At 43.2% G+C, this 17,424-nt stretch overlaps 1 protein-coding gene across 4 annotated transcripts in view; it reads right to left on the reverse strand.

The window, feature by feature from the left end:
- Positions 1-350: 350 nt before the first annotated feature.
- The window catches only part of LOC115192204 (phosphatidylinositol 3-kinase regulatory subunit gamma), a 326,582-nt gene continuing 309,508 nt past the window's right edge, over positions 351-17,424 (reverse strand). For all 4 annotated transcript variants that reach the window (XM_029750441.1, XM_029750442.1, XM_029750444.1 and 1 more), the window contains 8 exons: positions 14,623-14,721; positions 12,659-12,839; positions 11,816-11,941; positions 11,514-11,656; positions 11,081-11,257; positions 9,631-9,705; positions 9,203-9,376; positions 351-6,786 (listed from right to left, as the gene is read on the reverse strand). In XM_029750441.1, coding sequence (XP_029606301.1) covers positions 6,573-6,786; positions 9,203-9,376; positions 9,631-9,705; positions 11,081-11,257; positions 11,514-11,656; positions 11,816-11,941; positions 12,659-12,839; positions 14,623-14,721 — 1,189 coding nt within the window. In that variant the 3' untranslated portion in view covers positions 351-6,572. The remainder of the gene's footprint in view (positions 6,787-9,202; positions 9,377-9,630; positions 9,706-11,080; positions 11,258-11,513; positions 11,657-11,815; positions 11,942-12,658; positions 12,840-14,622; positions 14,722-17,424) is intronic.

The raw sequence follows: 17,424 nt of genomic DNA on the forward strand, positions 1-17,424 counted from the left end.
GACAATGAGCTTCAAGCTGTAATGTTGATCTGGTGGTCACCATTCATTCCCCATAATAAACTGGGTGGTTCGAGCCCTGAATGCTGATTGGCTGACAGCTGTGGTATATCAGACTGTATACCATGGGTATGACCAAACATTTCATCTCACTGCTCTAATTACATTGGTAACCAGTTTATAATAGCAATAAAGCACCTCGGGGTTTGTGGTATATGGCCAATATATCACGGCTAAGGGCTGTTGCCAGGCACTCCTCGTTACGCCGGGCCGTGGTATATTGGCCATATACCACACCTCCTCAGGCCTTATTGCTTAATTGACCCACAAGACAATACAGCGACAACAGGAGGTTTGAATAAAATATTTTCTTTATTCTGCGAGAGAAATGAATATAGTGAAGTTCCATTGATCACGTACAAGAGTTGAGTTCATAACAAATGGAGATTTTACAACATATACAAACTATTGCAACAGATACGAGAAAGTGAAGTAGTGTACCGTGACGTTATTAAAACAACTTAACTGAAGAAGGGAATACCTATAGAAGCTCAAAGCAAGGTATGTATGATGTTGTAATACTGAGAAAGAAGTCTCTGTTTGATTGGTCTGGAGAGTAGAGAACCACTCACAGCCGGCTGTACAAGATAAAGTCATCGCCATCACAATCCACATGCAACAACACTACAATGTCGCTCCAGAAACACACAATTATATACCAGAAGGTCAATGCGAGTAGGTACTTACTTAGCAGTAATTGTCAGAATAAAGTAAGCAGACAGAAATATAAAAGAAGATGAATATCATATTGCTTGTATTTTTGTCTAAGAAGTAGCCTACATAACAAACTGCTGGTGTTACAACATTCTGCGAACAGTCTGTGAAATAAGAATAACTGTTTGATTATGTGAGTTTCAAGTTGTGTACTGTAAGCAATCCAATAAATGCTTTACAGGTCAAACATTCAAAGCATATTATATTGTATGTCTCAAACATTGACAGATATTGTTATATGGAGAAACATGTTAGTTTCAACATGCCAAACAAACAATAATGAACACATGTTTCTATTTCTGTGATGTTCATCTTTCTCAGTATTACATACTTATAACGCTATAAACTGACAATAATAGGACTCTAACTTGTTTAGCTGGAAGCAGTGACTTGTTTAGCTATATTAAATTCAGATCTGAATACACCATAAACAGTCAAAGAACAGTTTTTCTTAAAACATCTCTTTTTCTATTTTCTTTTAAACACAAAAACAACAGTCAAGAGTACCAAAGATGCATGCTGGATCTGTACGTATGTTTAAAGAGGGGTAGGGACAGTGTGATACACACATTTTTTTCTTCCAAACAATTTTTTCTCTTTTCTTTCTAAATCATTTTTTTTAATAAGAAGCTGTACTCCTTGAAGCTGTGCTGGGTATTGTGATCAGATAGCAGTGGTAAGAACACACACGACTCCTGGTGAGAATAACAAGATAGTCAAACTCCACTGGCTGCATGCTGCAAATAAAACTTTGCAGAACTGCTTGAGGGCAAGAAGAAGAAGAACAGACATTATAGCTATATAACAGTCTTGTGGTGCTATAGGAAACCTAATCCTGCATCGTCCTGTACCTGTACTCCAACTTAGAGTTTCGTTTTCACACAGAAAACTATTAAAACAGTCAAAAAGTAAACTTGGGTAATAGATATTTTGGTTTGTCCTAACCCCTTCGAAATGTCTTGTAGTATGTGCAGCACGTCTTGTCCCAAGTAAAATCCCACTGACAGTGGTTCTACAGAAACACAAAGGTGCTGTTCTTTCATAAACACTCATCTCAGACAGAACATCTCTCTCACGCGTCACTCCTCTGTCCCTGACCCCTGACCTCTGACCATTGACAGAAAAGGAAAGGGATATTGCATGCATTCTGGAGTGAAAGAACTTAAGGAAAACTTGCTTTCTGTCCTGCAGAAGAACGACAATCACTTCTTCTCTTTTTAAGACAAACCACTAGACACAAGGAGAAATGAAAGTGTATTCGTTTTATTCCCTTCCTTTCAAAGCTGACAGGTAGAGAGAGCAACCATACGTCCGACTGGATCAACGTGTGCAAATAGATGACTGTGTTGTGAGAAAACAAGGAGACAGACACAGGGAGTGTTTTTTGGTGAAGTAAGAGGTCTTTCACGAACTTAACAAAACGAAACTAAAAGAGGAATCACACCAATGGCACACATATTGTAGACCAATGAAGACACTCACATCATGGGTGCAGAGACTTGCTTAATCATAAAAAGTAAACCCGGGCATATGAGTGAATCTGCCTTCTATCGCTCATCACTTTCAGAGCGGTGAAAACTATCGGTCTAATTTGAATAGACAAAAGACTGAGAGGTGATGTGAGGGTCAAACTATCCTCCTTAACCACACTGCTTGGTGAGGACATCCAAATGTTCTTTGGTATAGATCGAATACCTCAAATATCACCAAGGAACACCTATCCCCAATAATGCATTACTATTATACTTCATAATAATTACTTTTATTGATAATTAGCAACATCATGATCACTAACAGGGGATTCTAGCTAACTGTGTATGGGACATACTCACTCACTCTGACTATCTCTAGCTACTGTACCATATTAACTTCTGAGTTCTTCTGGAAACAAGGCAATGGAAATAATATGTAACATGGAAACAAACATCCCTTTCAAACTATCAACATCTAAAGGCTAAAAATAAAGTCAACTGAAATCTTTGGTCTCAATGCCAGGGGGGAAAAAGTAGAGGAACAACAACTAAATCACGAACAAAAATAGTATGTGTTCTTTTAGCATCATAGATTAATATGAGAAATGCTTTGTCTCACAGTGGAAAATAACAACTGAAGATGAGACAGAGTCACACTATGTCTGCGTCTGAAATGGCACACTATTCCCAAGCACTATATAGGAAATGCGGCACCATTTCGGATGCACCGTCTTCTCTGAAGAGTGATGTTTGCAATATCAGACAAGCCCCCACCATCAACATTATTTCTGAGAATGTTTACAAAGCACATCCTTCCCTCCTTGCAAAGAAGCTTACTTTTATTTATGTTTCTGTGACATAAACATGTATAATTATATATATTTAAAAGTCAACCCAGTCCTGCTCACTACTATAGAACAACAAAACAGATATTCTATTTAATATATGTATATTTCTATATAAAGACATTCAACAGTGAGCAATGCAATAGTTCAAGTAATAGAGTTAGGGCCCTATAGGGCTCCTAGTAAAAAATGAACCAAAAGTCAACATAATAACAACCTTCAAGCCATGGTGGAGGATAAGGAAGGAGAGGAGACTGAAGTGACGATAGACAGGTTCTTGAACTACCTCAGTGGCCAGACCTAACAGAGCAGGGCCGCTGAGGTGGATAGACACCATTAGAACCAGGTAGACACCATTATAATTAATGACAAAAGGTCTAGCTTACTGTCTGGGTGTTGTTAAACCTGGTTTTACCAGTCCAGAGATTAAAGTGGATTTTGTTATGAAACTGTTATGTAGCAAAAGGGTATCCTAGCATCCTGCCTGAGGGTCCTTGCCAAAGAAAACAGGGACGAGGAGACACAGACAAACGTCCATCTATCAGAACAGCCTGATCCAGTTTTACATTCAACATGACCTCTAACCCCCTTCCCTCCCCAGTACACCATATCACACCCCACTACACTCCATACAGAAGAGCTGAACCTCACCTTAACCCTAACATCTGCTACTAGGCACATCAGAACAAACAGACCAGGGAGAGACTGAATAAGGGAGGACCCATCTCTCCTCTAGTCTTCAGAGGGAGTGTCACACCTTCTCCCTTGCATGTGTTCCTTATCAAGGGCTTTCAGCACTGACTGTGACCTAGTGACCCCTCCACCCCCCACTGCCTCATCTGGCTTATCTTAGTGCCCTACTCCAAGGGGTGGGGGTGTATGTTAGATTAAGAGGATTCGCAGAAGTGTATAGTGTCGTTGTGGAGGAGATACAGGGGAGATAGATACTCGGGGGGGGGAGGGAGGCGTAGAGGCCTGGCTTTTACCAAGGCTGTATCATTCACTCATTCATTCATTCACCATGATGATTCCACTTCACCACCACCGCACGGCTAGATCACATTGCCTCAACTTTCCTCCTCACACACACTGAGCACTGGTTCTCACTGGTGTGACCCCATACACTTCACTGATTTCAACTGGCAGTTTAGTAAAGACTCCAGACGATATACAACTCTCTTGTTTTCAGTGTGACAAGAGAGTTACTTATTTGAATCCAGTTTTTTATGTGTAACTGTGAATCTGTTAGATCAATTTTGGTAAACCTCACTGGAGTGATGTCTTTACCCCCAATTGAGCCAAAACATTTGTCCAGTAAGGTGCAAATTTGGAGGGGGTTCGATTAAAAACCGCTGTCTTTGTTCTACTCCAGGGTCACTAAATCACCCCTCTGCTGCTGCACTACCCTCTCCTGTCAACAAGGCCTTAAATATGGCCTAAGATTAACAGGTAGGGAGGGGACAACTGTCTGGGAGAGACAGGACCCCAGGGACACTCAGAGATGGATGAGGAAGTGAAATAACACACTCACTGTTTTTTTTCTGGTTCAATGAAAGAAAATGAACTAAGTAGACAGGACCCAGCTGCTATTTTATTGGTGTCTATGGAAGAAACACCCAGTTAAGTAGACCAGAAATAGTCAATTTATTTTCAATGGTAAACGGCCTGAGTGAACCATCTTCATTTATCCACCATCTTTGACATCACTGGTCCATTGTCTGTCTCAGGGGCTGCTGGTTAGATAGGCAGCAAGGAGAGCCAATGGTAAAACAGTAGCCAAACAACAGCCAATCAGAATAGAGAGTTTCATATCAGGAAGTAGAGGTGACCGAATAGACTGGAAAATTGCACATTGTGGTTGTTTGTCATTTTGTCAATATTTATTGTGCGATGTTATAATCTTTTATTTTCAACAGAAATGTTTCCACTGGTCTTAAAGTCAAGCACCGGGTAAGAAGTTTGAGTGAAACAAACAAAAACCAAACAAAAAAAGGAAAGAAAAGAAAAGCAATATATCTTCAAAAGCTTCAATGTGCACTTTGATTATCTCTCCTGCGAGTCTGTCTGGAAGCTGGGTTCGTTCAGCTCTCCGGGTGACTGCTAACCTAAATAATCATAATACATTGTTGGATTGCACTTTCTTCAAGTTTTTATCATCATCAAAAGCATTCGTCTTCAACGTGAAACTCCCCCCTCCCTACCTGCTTCGTGTACACTAAAACAGTTCAAAGCCTATTATCTCAAAGGTTCTGTAACCAATACATAAAGTCCCCGTTTGTTTTAAACAGACATTAGCATATATACTACAAATAATATTTTGTTTAAAACAAACATGTTTCAGGTTCTAAGGTAGTTTGTTTCTCCTTAGTTTTGGGATTTGGTGTCAAACCGTACGGTGCAGCCTTGGCTGGGCTCTCCTCTTAGATAAGTGCTTCCAACTCGACCGTGACTGGCGTCTAGATGGTCAAACCTACCGACCGTCTCCGTCTGTGCGTACCATCCCCTCAGAGCTTATAGTGCACGAGCACTGGGCCCAAACTCTGTTTCATGTGTGGTATTAAACAAAGCAACCACTCTTTTTCAATCTTCTCCATTCATACAGACTAACAAAAACACAATGGATTTTTTTCTGCCCATGCCAACTTTGGTCTCTGTAGGTGACTATAATGACATGACTTTACCATAACTTATAATGTGTCAAAGGAAATATGATCCAGCCATCAAGAAAACAATCTCACTCTCCATCTACGGTTAGTATAAAATCAAGCTTTTTTTCTTCTTTTAAGACTACAAAACATTTTCTCTCTCGCTTGTGATCCCTCTCGACTCTTCCCTCCCTTCGATTCTCCCTTCCCTTCATCCCCCCCAACCCTTCAGCAGCAGTCTATATGGAGGGACACTGAACAAGCGTCTTTTGTCTGTTATGCTACATTATTTTTGCTTCTCATTCGGAAAGGGACAGAGAACATACACTCGACATCATCATAATCATCATCTCTTGCATTTAGCAAACAAGCAGTGAACAAAATAAATTGTCAAAATAAAAAAAGAAAGAAAACAAAACCAGAAAAGAAAAAGGAAAGAAATCAAATAATAATTTGGGCGACAGACGGACGACAGGAAACAAAGCCTTAAAATTGAGCGTCTTCATGTTGTCGTTTTTCTGTAAAAGAGTCCTAGCTGGAGTTTAGGTTGCAGCAGGGTCACCTGAAACTCGGCTCTTCTCTTTTCCTTCAGTTTTTTCACATTCACAAACATTTAAAACTTCCTTGTGCAAATCAAGCAGTCTTTAGAAAGAATGCCCTCCAATTGTTCTAGTAAAAATATATATAACTCCCAAGGTGGCTGACGTGTGTGTTGCAGCAAGTGTTTGTCTTTTTTTTCCTTTTTTTCCCCATCTCAGGTTTTTTCTCAGGTTCTGGGTAATAGTTACCCCCCCACCCCCTGTCCCCTCATCCATCCTGGGGCTGGGTGGGGGGGGTGCTCATCTCCGTGGGGCAGGGCCGGAGGATGAGGGCATCTGTGCGTAGACAGGGTAGGCCAGGCGCACATTGAGCGAGTCGTTGTGCTGGACAAGGGAGGTCTGGTGGTAGTGCAGGACCAGGTCTTTCAGAGAGCTGTACAGGTTGTAAGGCTCAGCGAAGCCGTAGCCCCTCTGCGTGCTGTAAATCACACAGTGCTTAACCTCACCCTCCACACTGTAGAAAGAGCGAATAGGAGGTGTTAATACTAGCCAAACACACAAGTTACGTTACAGCCTTATTCTAAAATGGATGGAAGTAATTATTTTCCTCATCAATCTGCAAAATACCCCATAATTACTAAGCGAAAAAAGGTTTTTAGAAATGTTTGTAGATTTTCTATAAAAAAATAACAAGTATTCAGACTCTTTGCTATGAGACTCAAAATTGTGCTCGGGTGCATCCTGTTTCCATTGCTCATCCTTGAGATGTTTCTACAACTTGATTGAAGTCTACCTGTGGTAAATTCAATTGATTGGACATGATTTGGAAAGGCACACACCTGTCTATATAAGGTCCCAAGATGACGTGCATGTCAGAGCAAAAACCAAGCCATGAGGTCAAAGGAATTGTCCGTAGAGCTCCGAGACAGGATTGAGTCGAGGCACAGATCTGGGGAAGGGTACCAAAAATGTCTGCAGCATTGAAGGACCCCAAGAACACAGTGTCCTCCATCATTCTTAAATGGACGAAGTTTGGAACCACCAAGACTCTTCCAAGAGCTGACCTTCTGGCCAAACTGAGCAATCGGTGTCACTCCCTGATCTGTTTCACCTGTCTTTGTGGTTGTCTCCACCCACCTCCAGGTGTCTCCTGTTTTCCCCATTAGTCCCTGGTGTATTTATCCCTGTGTTTCCTGTCTCTCTGTGCCAGTTCGTCTTGTTTTGCCAAGTCAACCAGCGTTTTTCCTAGCTCCTATTTTTCCCAGTCTCTGTCTTTTCCTATCCCTCCTTGTTTTGAACCTTGCCTGTCCTGACGCCGAATCCGCCTGCCTGACCACTCTGCCTGTTCTGACCTCGAGCCTGTCTATCCCCTTGGACTCGGACCTGTTCACTGAACCTCTGCATGTCCTGACCTCGAGCCTGCCTTTCGCCTGGTACTGTTTGGACTCTGACCTGGTTTATGAACTCTCGCCTGTCCCCGACCTGCCTTTTGCCTACCCCTTATTGGTATAATAGATATCGGAGCTCAACCATCTGCCCCCTGTGTCTGCATTTGGGTCTCGCCTTGTGCCCTTATAATCTGGGGAGAAGGGTCTTGGTCAAGGAGGTGACCTAGAACCCGATGGTCACTCTGACATAGCTCTAGAGTTCCTCTGTGGAGATGGGAGAAACTTCCAGAAGGACAACCATCTCTGCAGCGCTCCACCAATCAGGCCTTTATGGTAGAGTGTCCAGATTGAAGTAAAAGACACACAACAGCCCGCTTGGAGTTTGCCAAAGGCACCTAAAGGACACTCAGACCATGACAAACAAGATTCTCTGGTCTGATGAAATCAAGACTGAACTCTTTGGCCTGAATGCCAAGCGTCACGTCTGGAGGAAACCTGGCACCATTCCTATGGTGAAGCATTGTGGTGGCAGCATCATGCTGTGTGGATGTTTTTCTGCGGCAGGGACTGGGAGACCAGTCAGGATCGAGGGAAAGATGAACAGAGCAAAGTACAGAGAGATCCTTGATGAAAACCTGCTCCAGAGCGCTCAGGACCTCAGACTGACATGGTTCACCTTCCAAAAGGACAACGACCCTAAGCACCCAGCCAAGACAACGCAGGAGTGGCTTCGGGACTAGTCTCTGAATGTCCTTGAGTGGCCCAGCCAGAGCTCGGACTTGAACCCGATCTAATATCTCTGGAGAGACCTGAAAAAGCTGTGCAGCGACGCTCCCCATTCAACCTGACAGAGCTTGAGTACGATCTGCAGAGAAGAATGGGAGAAACTCCTCAAGAAGACGCATGGCTGTAATCACTGCCAAAGGTGCTTCAACAAAGTACTGAGTAAAGGGTCTGAATACTTATGTAAATGTCATATTTCAGTTTTTTTATATTTGTAATTCTGGGGTATTTTTGTATTTAATCCATTTTAGAATAAGGAAAAAGGAAAAAGGGAAGGGATCTGAATATTTTCCAAAGGCACTGTATAAGAGCAGTTTTTGACACACTCACAGAGGATTATTGAACTACCACAATTTAGCAAAACTTACCATGGCATATCATCAACGCAGAGACTCAATCAGTAGTACATATTGAGACACTGACACTATGGAGCATGCTTATCTTATTGATAGTATATACTTGAGTACTTCCACTATGGAGCATGCTTATCTTATTCATAGTATATACTTGAGTACTTCCACTACGGAGCATGCTTATCTTATTCATAGTATATACTTGACTACTTACACTACGGAGCATGCTTATCTTATGCATAATATATACTTGAGTACTTACACTACGGAGCATGCTTATCTTATTGATAGAATATACTTGAGTACTTCCACTACGGAGCATGCTTATCTTATGCATAGTATATACTTGACTACTTACACTACGGAGCATGCTTATCTTATGCATAGTATATACTTGAATACTTACACTACGGAGCATGCGTAGCAGCCCTTCTTGCTGCTCTCCCTGATGAGGAAGGCGCCGTCAGGTTTGCCTAGTAGAAGGTCTTCAGACTGGGTTCTGTTCAGGTCTCCTACAAACCAGCTCTTCTCATCATAGTGGGGCAGGTTTTCATCCTCTTCCGTACTCACAAAGTACCCTCTACACACACAGGAGACAGGGGAGAGAGATAAGCATAGGGTCTAGCGGAGATTCATTTGAGATGATTAATTTATGGTGGAGCCAACATATCAAATGAGAACGATTTCCTCAAATCTATGTCCCTCAAACATGAGTATAGTGAAAAGACTATAGTGAATGAGCCAATGTGAAGTCTATTGCTCCAATATGTCCATGCTACAGATAAGAGTGAGCCTTGCAGTGCGAGGCTGGGAGGCCGTGCTCTGAACACTTACTCATCTGTGTTCTCGTTCTTGATCCCCAGCCAGTCGTTAATTCGTTTCTGTCGCACTCCTTTGTGATTGAGCCAGCTGAAGAGAGAGAGAGAGAGAGAGAGAGAGAGAGAGAGAGAGAGAGAGAGAGAGAGAGAGGAAATTACTACAAACATCGAGTTAAAGCTCTTCTTTCATTATGCGCATCATTCCTCCATTGAACAGAACAGACGACAAAAGGTATTGAATTAATAGCACTCGCACAACCCTTCTGAATGAATCTGTGTATAGAAACGTGGCAGACCTGGTAATTCTATTACAGGCTTCCTAGAAGCCATGTCCTTTCTCTCCCCAGGAAGCCCAGGGACTTCCCTATAAAGAGCCTGCCTTTAGCTCAGAGGAAACACAAGCTTGTAATACAGCCTAGTGTAGCCAAGTGGTTAGGGCGTTGGGTCAGTAACCGAAAGGTCGCTAGATCAAATCCCCAAAATGACAAGGTAAAAATCTGTCATTCTGCCCCTGAACAAGGCAGTTAACCCACTGTTCCTAGGCTGTCATTGTAAATAAGAATTTGTTCTTAACTGACTTGCCTAGTTAAATAAAATAAAAATATGGCAGTTCTCCAGTTAACCCTATATGAACTCCTTGCAAACTGGGTTACTTACACAAGGTATGGGTCCCTACTATACACCTACAAGGTTAACTCTTTCCTCCATCATAGATTACTTACCCAAGATACTGGTGTTACTCTTAACTCTTTCCTGTATGGGTTACTACTTACACAATGTACTGGTCCTATATGATAACTGTATCTTAACCCTTTCCTGTATGGGTTACTACTTACACAATGTACTGGTCCTATACGATAACTGTATCTTAACCCTTTCCTGTATGGGTTACTACTTACACAATGTACTGGTCCTATATGATAACTGTATCTTAACCCTTTCCTGTATGGGTTACTACTTACACAATGTACTGGTCCTATACGATAACTGTATCTTAACCCTTTCCTGTATGGGTTACTACTTACACAATGTACTGGTCCTATATGATAACCGTATCTTAACCCTTTCCTGTATGGGTTACTACTTACACAATGTACTGGTCCTATACGATAACTGTATCTTAACCCTTTCCTGTATGGGTTACTACTTACACAATGTACTGGTCCTATATGATAACCGTATCTTAACCCTTTCCTGTATGGGTTACTACTTACACAATGTACTGGTCCTATACGATAACTGTATCTTAACCCTTTCCTGTATGGGTTACTACTTACACAATGTACTGGTCCTATACGATAACTGTATCTTAACCCTTTCCTGTATGGGTTACTACTTACACAATGTACTGGTCCTATACGATAACTGTATCTTAACCCTTTCCTGTATGGGTTACTACTTACACAATGTACTGGTCCTATACGATAACTGTATCTTAACCCTTTCCTGTATGGGTTACTACTTACACAAGGTATTGGTCCCTGATCTTGCGGAGCTGGATGAGGTCAGGTTTGAGGCTGTTCATCTTCTTGTCTGTCTCTCTGTTGTCCAGAGCCTGGGTCTTCAGGTCCTGCTCCAGACGAATCTTACTGTCGTGGATCTCACCTAGACGAGACTTAAGCTTCTCATAGTTCATCATGATCCTGTAGGACAGAGAGGGAGCGGAGGATGAGAGGGGGAGGATGGGTACTGCATACTGTATGTGTACTACTGTGCTACTACTACCATTATTCATACCTATTTCCATCACCCCCACAACCTAACATTTTGTTAAACACGTAAGGTCAATCTAGACGACACATTCTCTAATGTACACAAACATGACTTTGCCTGATGACAAAGCAGAGTGTATTCCAATTGGAGCAGGTCTGAGCCAATAATAAAAAGCCCCCTGAATACCTCTCAATCTCCTTGTCGTTGCCCTCCCGGCGGAAGCGCTCAATGTACTCTTTGCTGTAGCGCTCCTGCGTGTGACACTGCTCCTCGAAGATCTTGATGGTCTCGTTGAAGGCTTCGATGGCCGTCCTCTTCATCTGAATCTCCTGAGAGGGTTAACAAAGACACCAGGGCTATCAGTCCTCCATTCATCAGCCTGATAATGGTGTGATCGTCCAATGAATAAAGTCTACGTCTATTTGTCTCGATTTATCAGCCTGGCACAGACATACATGGGCTAACAGTATAGTGTGTTGTGACGGTACCTGTGAGGTCTTGGTGTATTCCTCATAAAGCCGGTCGTACTCCTTGCTCTTCTCCTGGTATTGATTGTGGTATTCCTGGAGTTTCTTCCCCACCGCGTCAATGTTGTCCTCTTTCACCAGCTGATCCTGAGAGGAAAGAAAGAGCATGAAAGAAAAAGAGAGCGCGTATTAGAGGGAGATACATTGATATGAAGTGCAGAGAGTGAGCGAAAGAGAGAGAGAGAGAGAAGAGGACAGGAGTTGGGGATTAACCTGTCTGATTGTGCTTACAGAGGGAGGCTTCCTGATTAATTCAGGACCCATGATGCCTTTCCCTGGGTGCAAGGGGGGGGGGGGGTTGAATGCTCCGCGCTAAGGCTTTTGAGTAATGACTGGCTGAGCACGGGAACCACGTCAGGAGAGCGAGAAAAAATTATATAAATGCAGGGATGGCCTTTTGACATGGAGGATGCGTGTAATTATTTAGGGGGCTGTGCGTTGCAGCATGGTACAGCACACAGCAGAGGAGGAGAGAGAGAGAGAGAGAGCGAGAGGAGAATAAGCAGGGTAATATTTCACCATGCTGTGAATCCTGCTGTATAGGCACTTTGCCTGGGAAGGAAGGGAACAACCCCCAGCACTACTTATTAGATTGACTGGGGATGCACAGGAGAGGATGAGTGGGGGAGGAAGAGGAGAAGAGCAGAGAGAGGAGGAAGATAGGTTCCGAGGAGGTTCCGAGGAGAAAGAGAGTAAAGGAAGAGGACAGTGAGAAGAAAAAGAGGGTGGAAAAAGAAGAGTGTAGATAGATGGAGTGTGTGTGTGTGTGTGTGTGTGTGTGTGTGTGTGTGTGTGTGTACCTACCTGCTGGTAGCGTGAGATTGGGTACATGAGTTTGACGTCTAGCTTGGTGTTGTACTGGGCCAGAGATTCATGTCTGTAGTGACTAATCAGCTCCACCACAGAACCAAATGTCAGGGGGTCGGAGAAACCATACTTCCCATCCCGGTGGTAGATTTTGATCAACTTGTTGTTCCCCCCTTTCCTACAGAGAAGAAAAGGACACAGAGAGAGGATGCGTGTATGAAAGAGGGCTTTCGAGAACCATTTAGACTCCTATAAATGAATTAAAAGATTATACATTTTAATAATACCTTTTATCGACTACTACCTATAAAAAAAACTTCCTCTGTACAGTCATGGCCAAAGGTTTTGAGAATGACACAAATATTAATTTCCACAAAGTTTGCTGCTTCAGTGTCTTTAGATATTTTTGTCAGATGTTACCATGGAATACTGGAGTATAATTACAAGTGTCAAAGGCTTTTATTGACAATTACATGAAGTTGATGCAAAGAGTCAATATTTGCAGTGTTGACCCTTCTTTTTCAAGACCTCTGCAATCCGCCCTGGCATGCTGTCAATTAACTTCTGGGCCACATCCTGACTGATGGCAGCCCATTCTTGCGTAATCAATGCTTGGAGTTTGTCAGAACTTGTGGGTTTTTGTTTGTCCACCCGCCTCTTGAGGATTGACCACAAGTTCTCAATGGGATTAAGGACTGGGAGTTTCCTGTCCCCGAAAATATTGATGTTTTGTTCCCCGAGCCACTTTTGCCTTATGGCAAGGTGCTCCATCATGCTGGAAAAGGCATTGTTCGTCACCAAACTGTTCCTGGATGGTTGGGAGAAGTTGCTCTCGGAGGATGTGTTGGTACCATTCTTTATTCATGGCTGTGTTCTTAGGCAAAATTGTGAGTGAGCCCACTCCCTTGGCTGAGAAGCAACCCCACACATGAATGGTCTCCGGATGCTTTACCGTTGGCATGACACAGGACTGATGGTAGCACTCACCTTGTCTTCTCTGGACAAGCTTTTTTCCAGATGCCCCAAACAATCGGAAAAGGGATTCATCAGAGAAAATGACTTTACCCCAGTCCTCAGCAGTCAAATCTCTGTACCTTTTGCTGAATATCAGTCTGTCCCTGATGTTTTTCCTGGAGAGAAGTGGCTTCTTTGCTGCCCTTCTTGACACCAGGCCATCCTCCAAAAGTCTTCGCCTCACTGTGCGTGCAGATGCACTCACACCTGCCTGCTGCCATTCCGGAGAAAGCTCTATACTGGTGGTGCCCCGATCCCGCAGCTGAATCAACTTTAGGAGACTGTCCTGGCGCTTGCTGGACTTTCTTGGGCGCCCTGAAGCCTTCTTCACAACAATTTAACCGCTCTCCTTGAAGTTCTTGATGATCCGATAAATGGTTGATATAGGTGCAATCTTACTGGCAGCAATATCCTTGCCTGTGAAGCCCTTTTTGTGCAAAGCAATGATGAGGGCACGTGTTCCTTGCAGGTAACCATGCTTGACAGAGGAAGAACAATGATTCCAAGCACCACCCTCCTTTTGAAGCTTCCAGTCTGTTATTCGAACTCAATCACCATGACAGAGTGATCTCCAGCCTTGTCCTCGTCAACACTCACACCTTGGTTAACGAGAGAATCACTGACATGATGTCAGCTGGTCCTTTTGTGGCACGGCTGAAATGCAGTGGAAATGTTTTTGGGGGATTCAGTTAATTTGCATGGCAAAGAGGGACTTTGCAATTAATTGCAATTCATCGGCTCACTCTTCATAACATTCTGGAGTATATGCAAATTGCCATCATACAAACTGAGGCAGCAGACTGTGAAAATTAATATTTGTGTCATTCTCAAAACTTTTGGCCACGACTGTACATAAACTCTTGAGTGAAGTGTCCCAGGCCTTACCTCACTGTTAGCGTGTAGTGTGGTAACCTACCTCGCTGTTAGTGTGTAGTGTGGTAACCTACCTCAGTGTTAGTGTGTAGTCGCCCTGCATTTTGGTGGAGGCATCCCGAACCAAGAAGGTCCCATCAGGCATGTCTCTCAGCTTATCATTCACCTCTTCCCTGAAGAGAAGGATGGAGAGGGGGAAGATAAGGGGGTGGACAGAGGGAAGAGAGGGGGAAGAGAGAGAGCGGTTACACATCTGAGGCAGTGGCCAGAGGACATTTACAAGAAAGGCTGCAAACTTTCCCATTAGTGAATATACAATTTACCCTCCATCCCTCCCTCAACACATTGGTGTCTTTAAGACAGGAGAGACCGGCACACATTGTTGAGTGTGTGTGTGTGTGTGTGTGTGTGTGTGTGTGTGTGTGTGTGTGTGTGTGTGTGTGTGTGTGTGTGTGTGTGTGTGCGCAAACTGGCTGCAGGCAGAGGCAGTGGCCTGTGTCCCACCTCTCAGTTGAAACCGTCTGGACAATGGAGACATGTTGGGATGGTTTACCTTAAAACGACACACACCACACACACACACACACACACACACACATACATCCTAAATGGCTCCAGTCTGTATCCCAGACAGGCTTTAGGGGCTTTCCTGTCTGTCTGCAGAGCAGATTGCTCACCCTCCATCCCTCCCTCCCCTCTCTTCACCCTCCCTCCGTCTGTCTGTGTGTCTGTCTATCGGTCTGTGTGTCTGGGCCAGTGTGGGCAGTAAGCCTCGTCATGCTGAGAAAGCAGCCTCCCACCTCAAGTCAGCTGACCTCTCCATGGCCGTCTCTTGGATGGCGGGGGTTAACTTCAGCCTACCGGAGCAGCTGGGGCCCTGTGTGTGTGTGTGTGTGTGTGTGTGTGTGTAAAGGGGATGTGGGGCAGTGTGTGGAGTTTATTTGACATGACACAGCGCTGCTCGAACACTGCTGCCCCAGGCTTAGACGAAGATGGGGGGGGGGTTAATTTACTGCCAAATTCCCTAAACCCTCTCCTAACTATGCACCCTGGGTAACTTTCGGTTTTGTGTGTGTGTGTGTGTGTGTGTGTGTGGGTGTGTGAGAGTTTGTGTGTAATGCATTGTAAACAGCGCATTTGAGAAATAAGAGCATGAAACACAACCCAAACTAGCCAGAGAGACACTGACTGACGACTAGATTAGGCCATGCAAATTAACCTGATTTTCTTAAAAAATTATATATACAGTTGAAGTCGGAAGTTTACATACACCTTAGCCAAATACATTTAAACTCAGTTTCACACTTCCTGACATTTATTCAGAGTAAAAAATCCCTGTCTTAGGTCAGTTAGGATCACAACTTTTTTTTTAAGAATGTGAAATGTCAGAATAATAGTAGAGAGAATGATTTATTTCTGCTTTTATTTCTTTCATCACATTCCCAGTGGGTCAGAAGTTTACATACACTCAATTAGTATTTGGTAGCATTGCCTTTAAATTGTTTAACTTGGGTCAAATGTTTCAGGTAGCCTTCCACAAGCTTCCCACATTAAGTTGGGTGAATTTTGGCCCATTCCTCCTGACAGAGCTGGTGTAACTGAGTCAGGTTTGTAGGCCTCCTTGCTCGCACATGCTTTTTCAGTTCTGCCCACAAATTTTCTATAGGATTGAGGTCAGGGCTTTGTGATGGCCACTCCAATACATTGACTTCATTGTCCTTAAGCCATTTTGCCACAGCTTTGGAAGTATGCTTGGGGTCATTGTCCATTTGGAAGACCCATTTGCGATCAAGCTTTAACTTCCTGACTGATGTCTTGAGGTGTTGCTTCAATATATCCACATCATTTCCCTTCCTCATGACGCCATCTATTTTGTGAAGTGCACCAGTCCCTCCTGCAGCAAAGCACCCCCGCAACATGACGCTGCCACCCCCGTGCTTCACGGTTGGGATGGTGTTCTTCGGCTTGCAAGCCTCCCCCTTTTCCTCCAAACATAACGATGGTCATTATGGCCAAACAGTTCTATTTGTGTTTCATCAGACCAGAGGACATTTCTCCAAAAAGTACGATCTTTGTCCCCATGTGCAGTTCCAAACCGTAGTCTGTTTTTTATGGCGGTTTTGGAGCAGTGGCTTCTTCCTTGCTGAGCGGCCTTTCAGGTTATGTCGATATAGGACTCGTTTTACTGTGGATATAGATACTTTTGTACCTTTTTCCTCCAGCATCTTCACAAGGTCCTTTGCTGTTGTTCTGGGATTGATTTGCACTTTTTGCACCAAAGTATGTTCATCTCTTAGGAGACAGAACGCGTCTCCTTTCTGAGCGGTATGACGGCTGCGTGGTCCCATTTTCTGGAATTTTCCAAGCTGTTTAAAGGCACAGGCAACTTAGTGTATCTCAATTTCTGACCCACTGGAATTGTGATACAGTGAATTATAAGTGAAATAATCTGTCTGTAAACAATTGTTGGAAAAAATACTTGTGTCATGCACAAAGTAGATGTCCTAACCAACTTGCCAAAACTATAGTTTGTTAACAAGAAATTTGTGGAGTGGTTAAAAAACGAGTTTTAATGACTCCAACCTAAGTGTATGTAAACTTCCGACTTCAACTGTATACACTACCGTTCAAAAGTTTGGGGTCACTTATAAATGTCCTTGTTTCTGAAAGAAAAGTTAACTTTTGGTCCATTAAAATAACATAAAATTGATCAGAAAAACAGTGTAGACATTGTTAATGTTGTAAATGACTATTGAAGCTGGAAACTGCTGTTTTTTTATGGAAAATCTACATAGTCATGGAGAGGCCCATTATCAGCATCCACCACTCCTATGTTCCAATTGCACATTGTGTTAGCTAATCCAAGTTTATAATTT

The sequence above is a fragment of the Salmo trutta genome, chromosome 4 (assembly GCF_901001165.1).
Source record: "Salmo trutta chromosome 4, fSalTru1.1, whole genome shotgun sequence".
Taxonomy (NCBI): Eukaryota; Metazoa; Chordata; class Actinopteri; order Salmoniformes; family Salmonidae; genus Salmo; species Salmo trutta.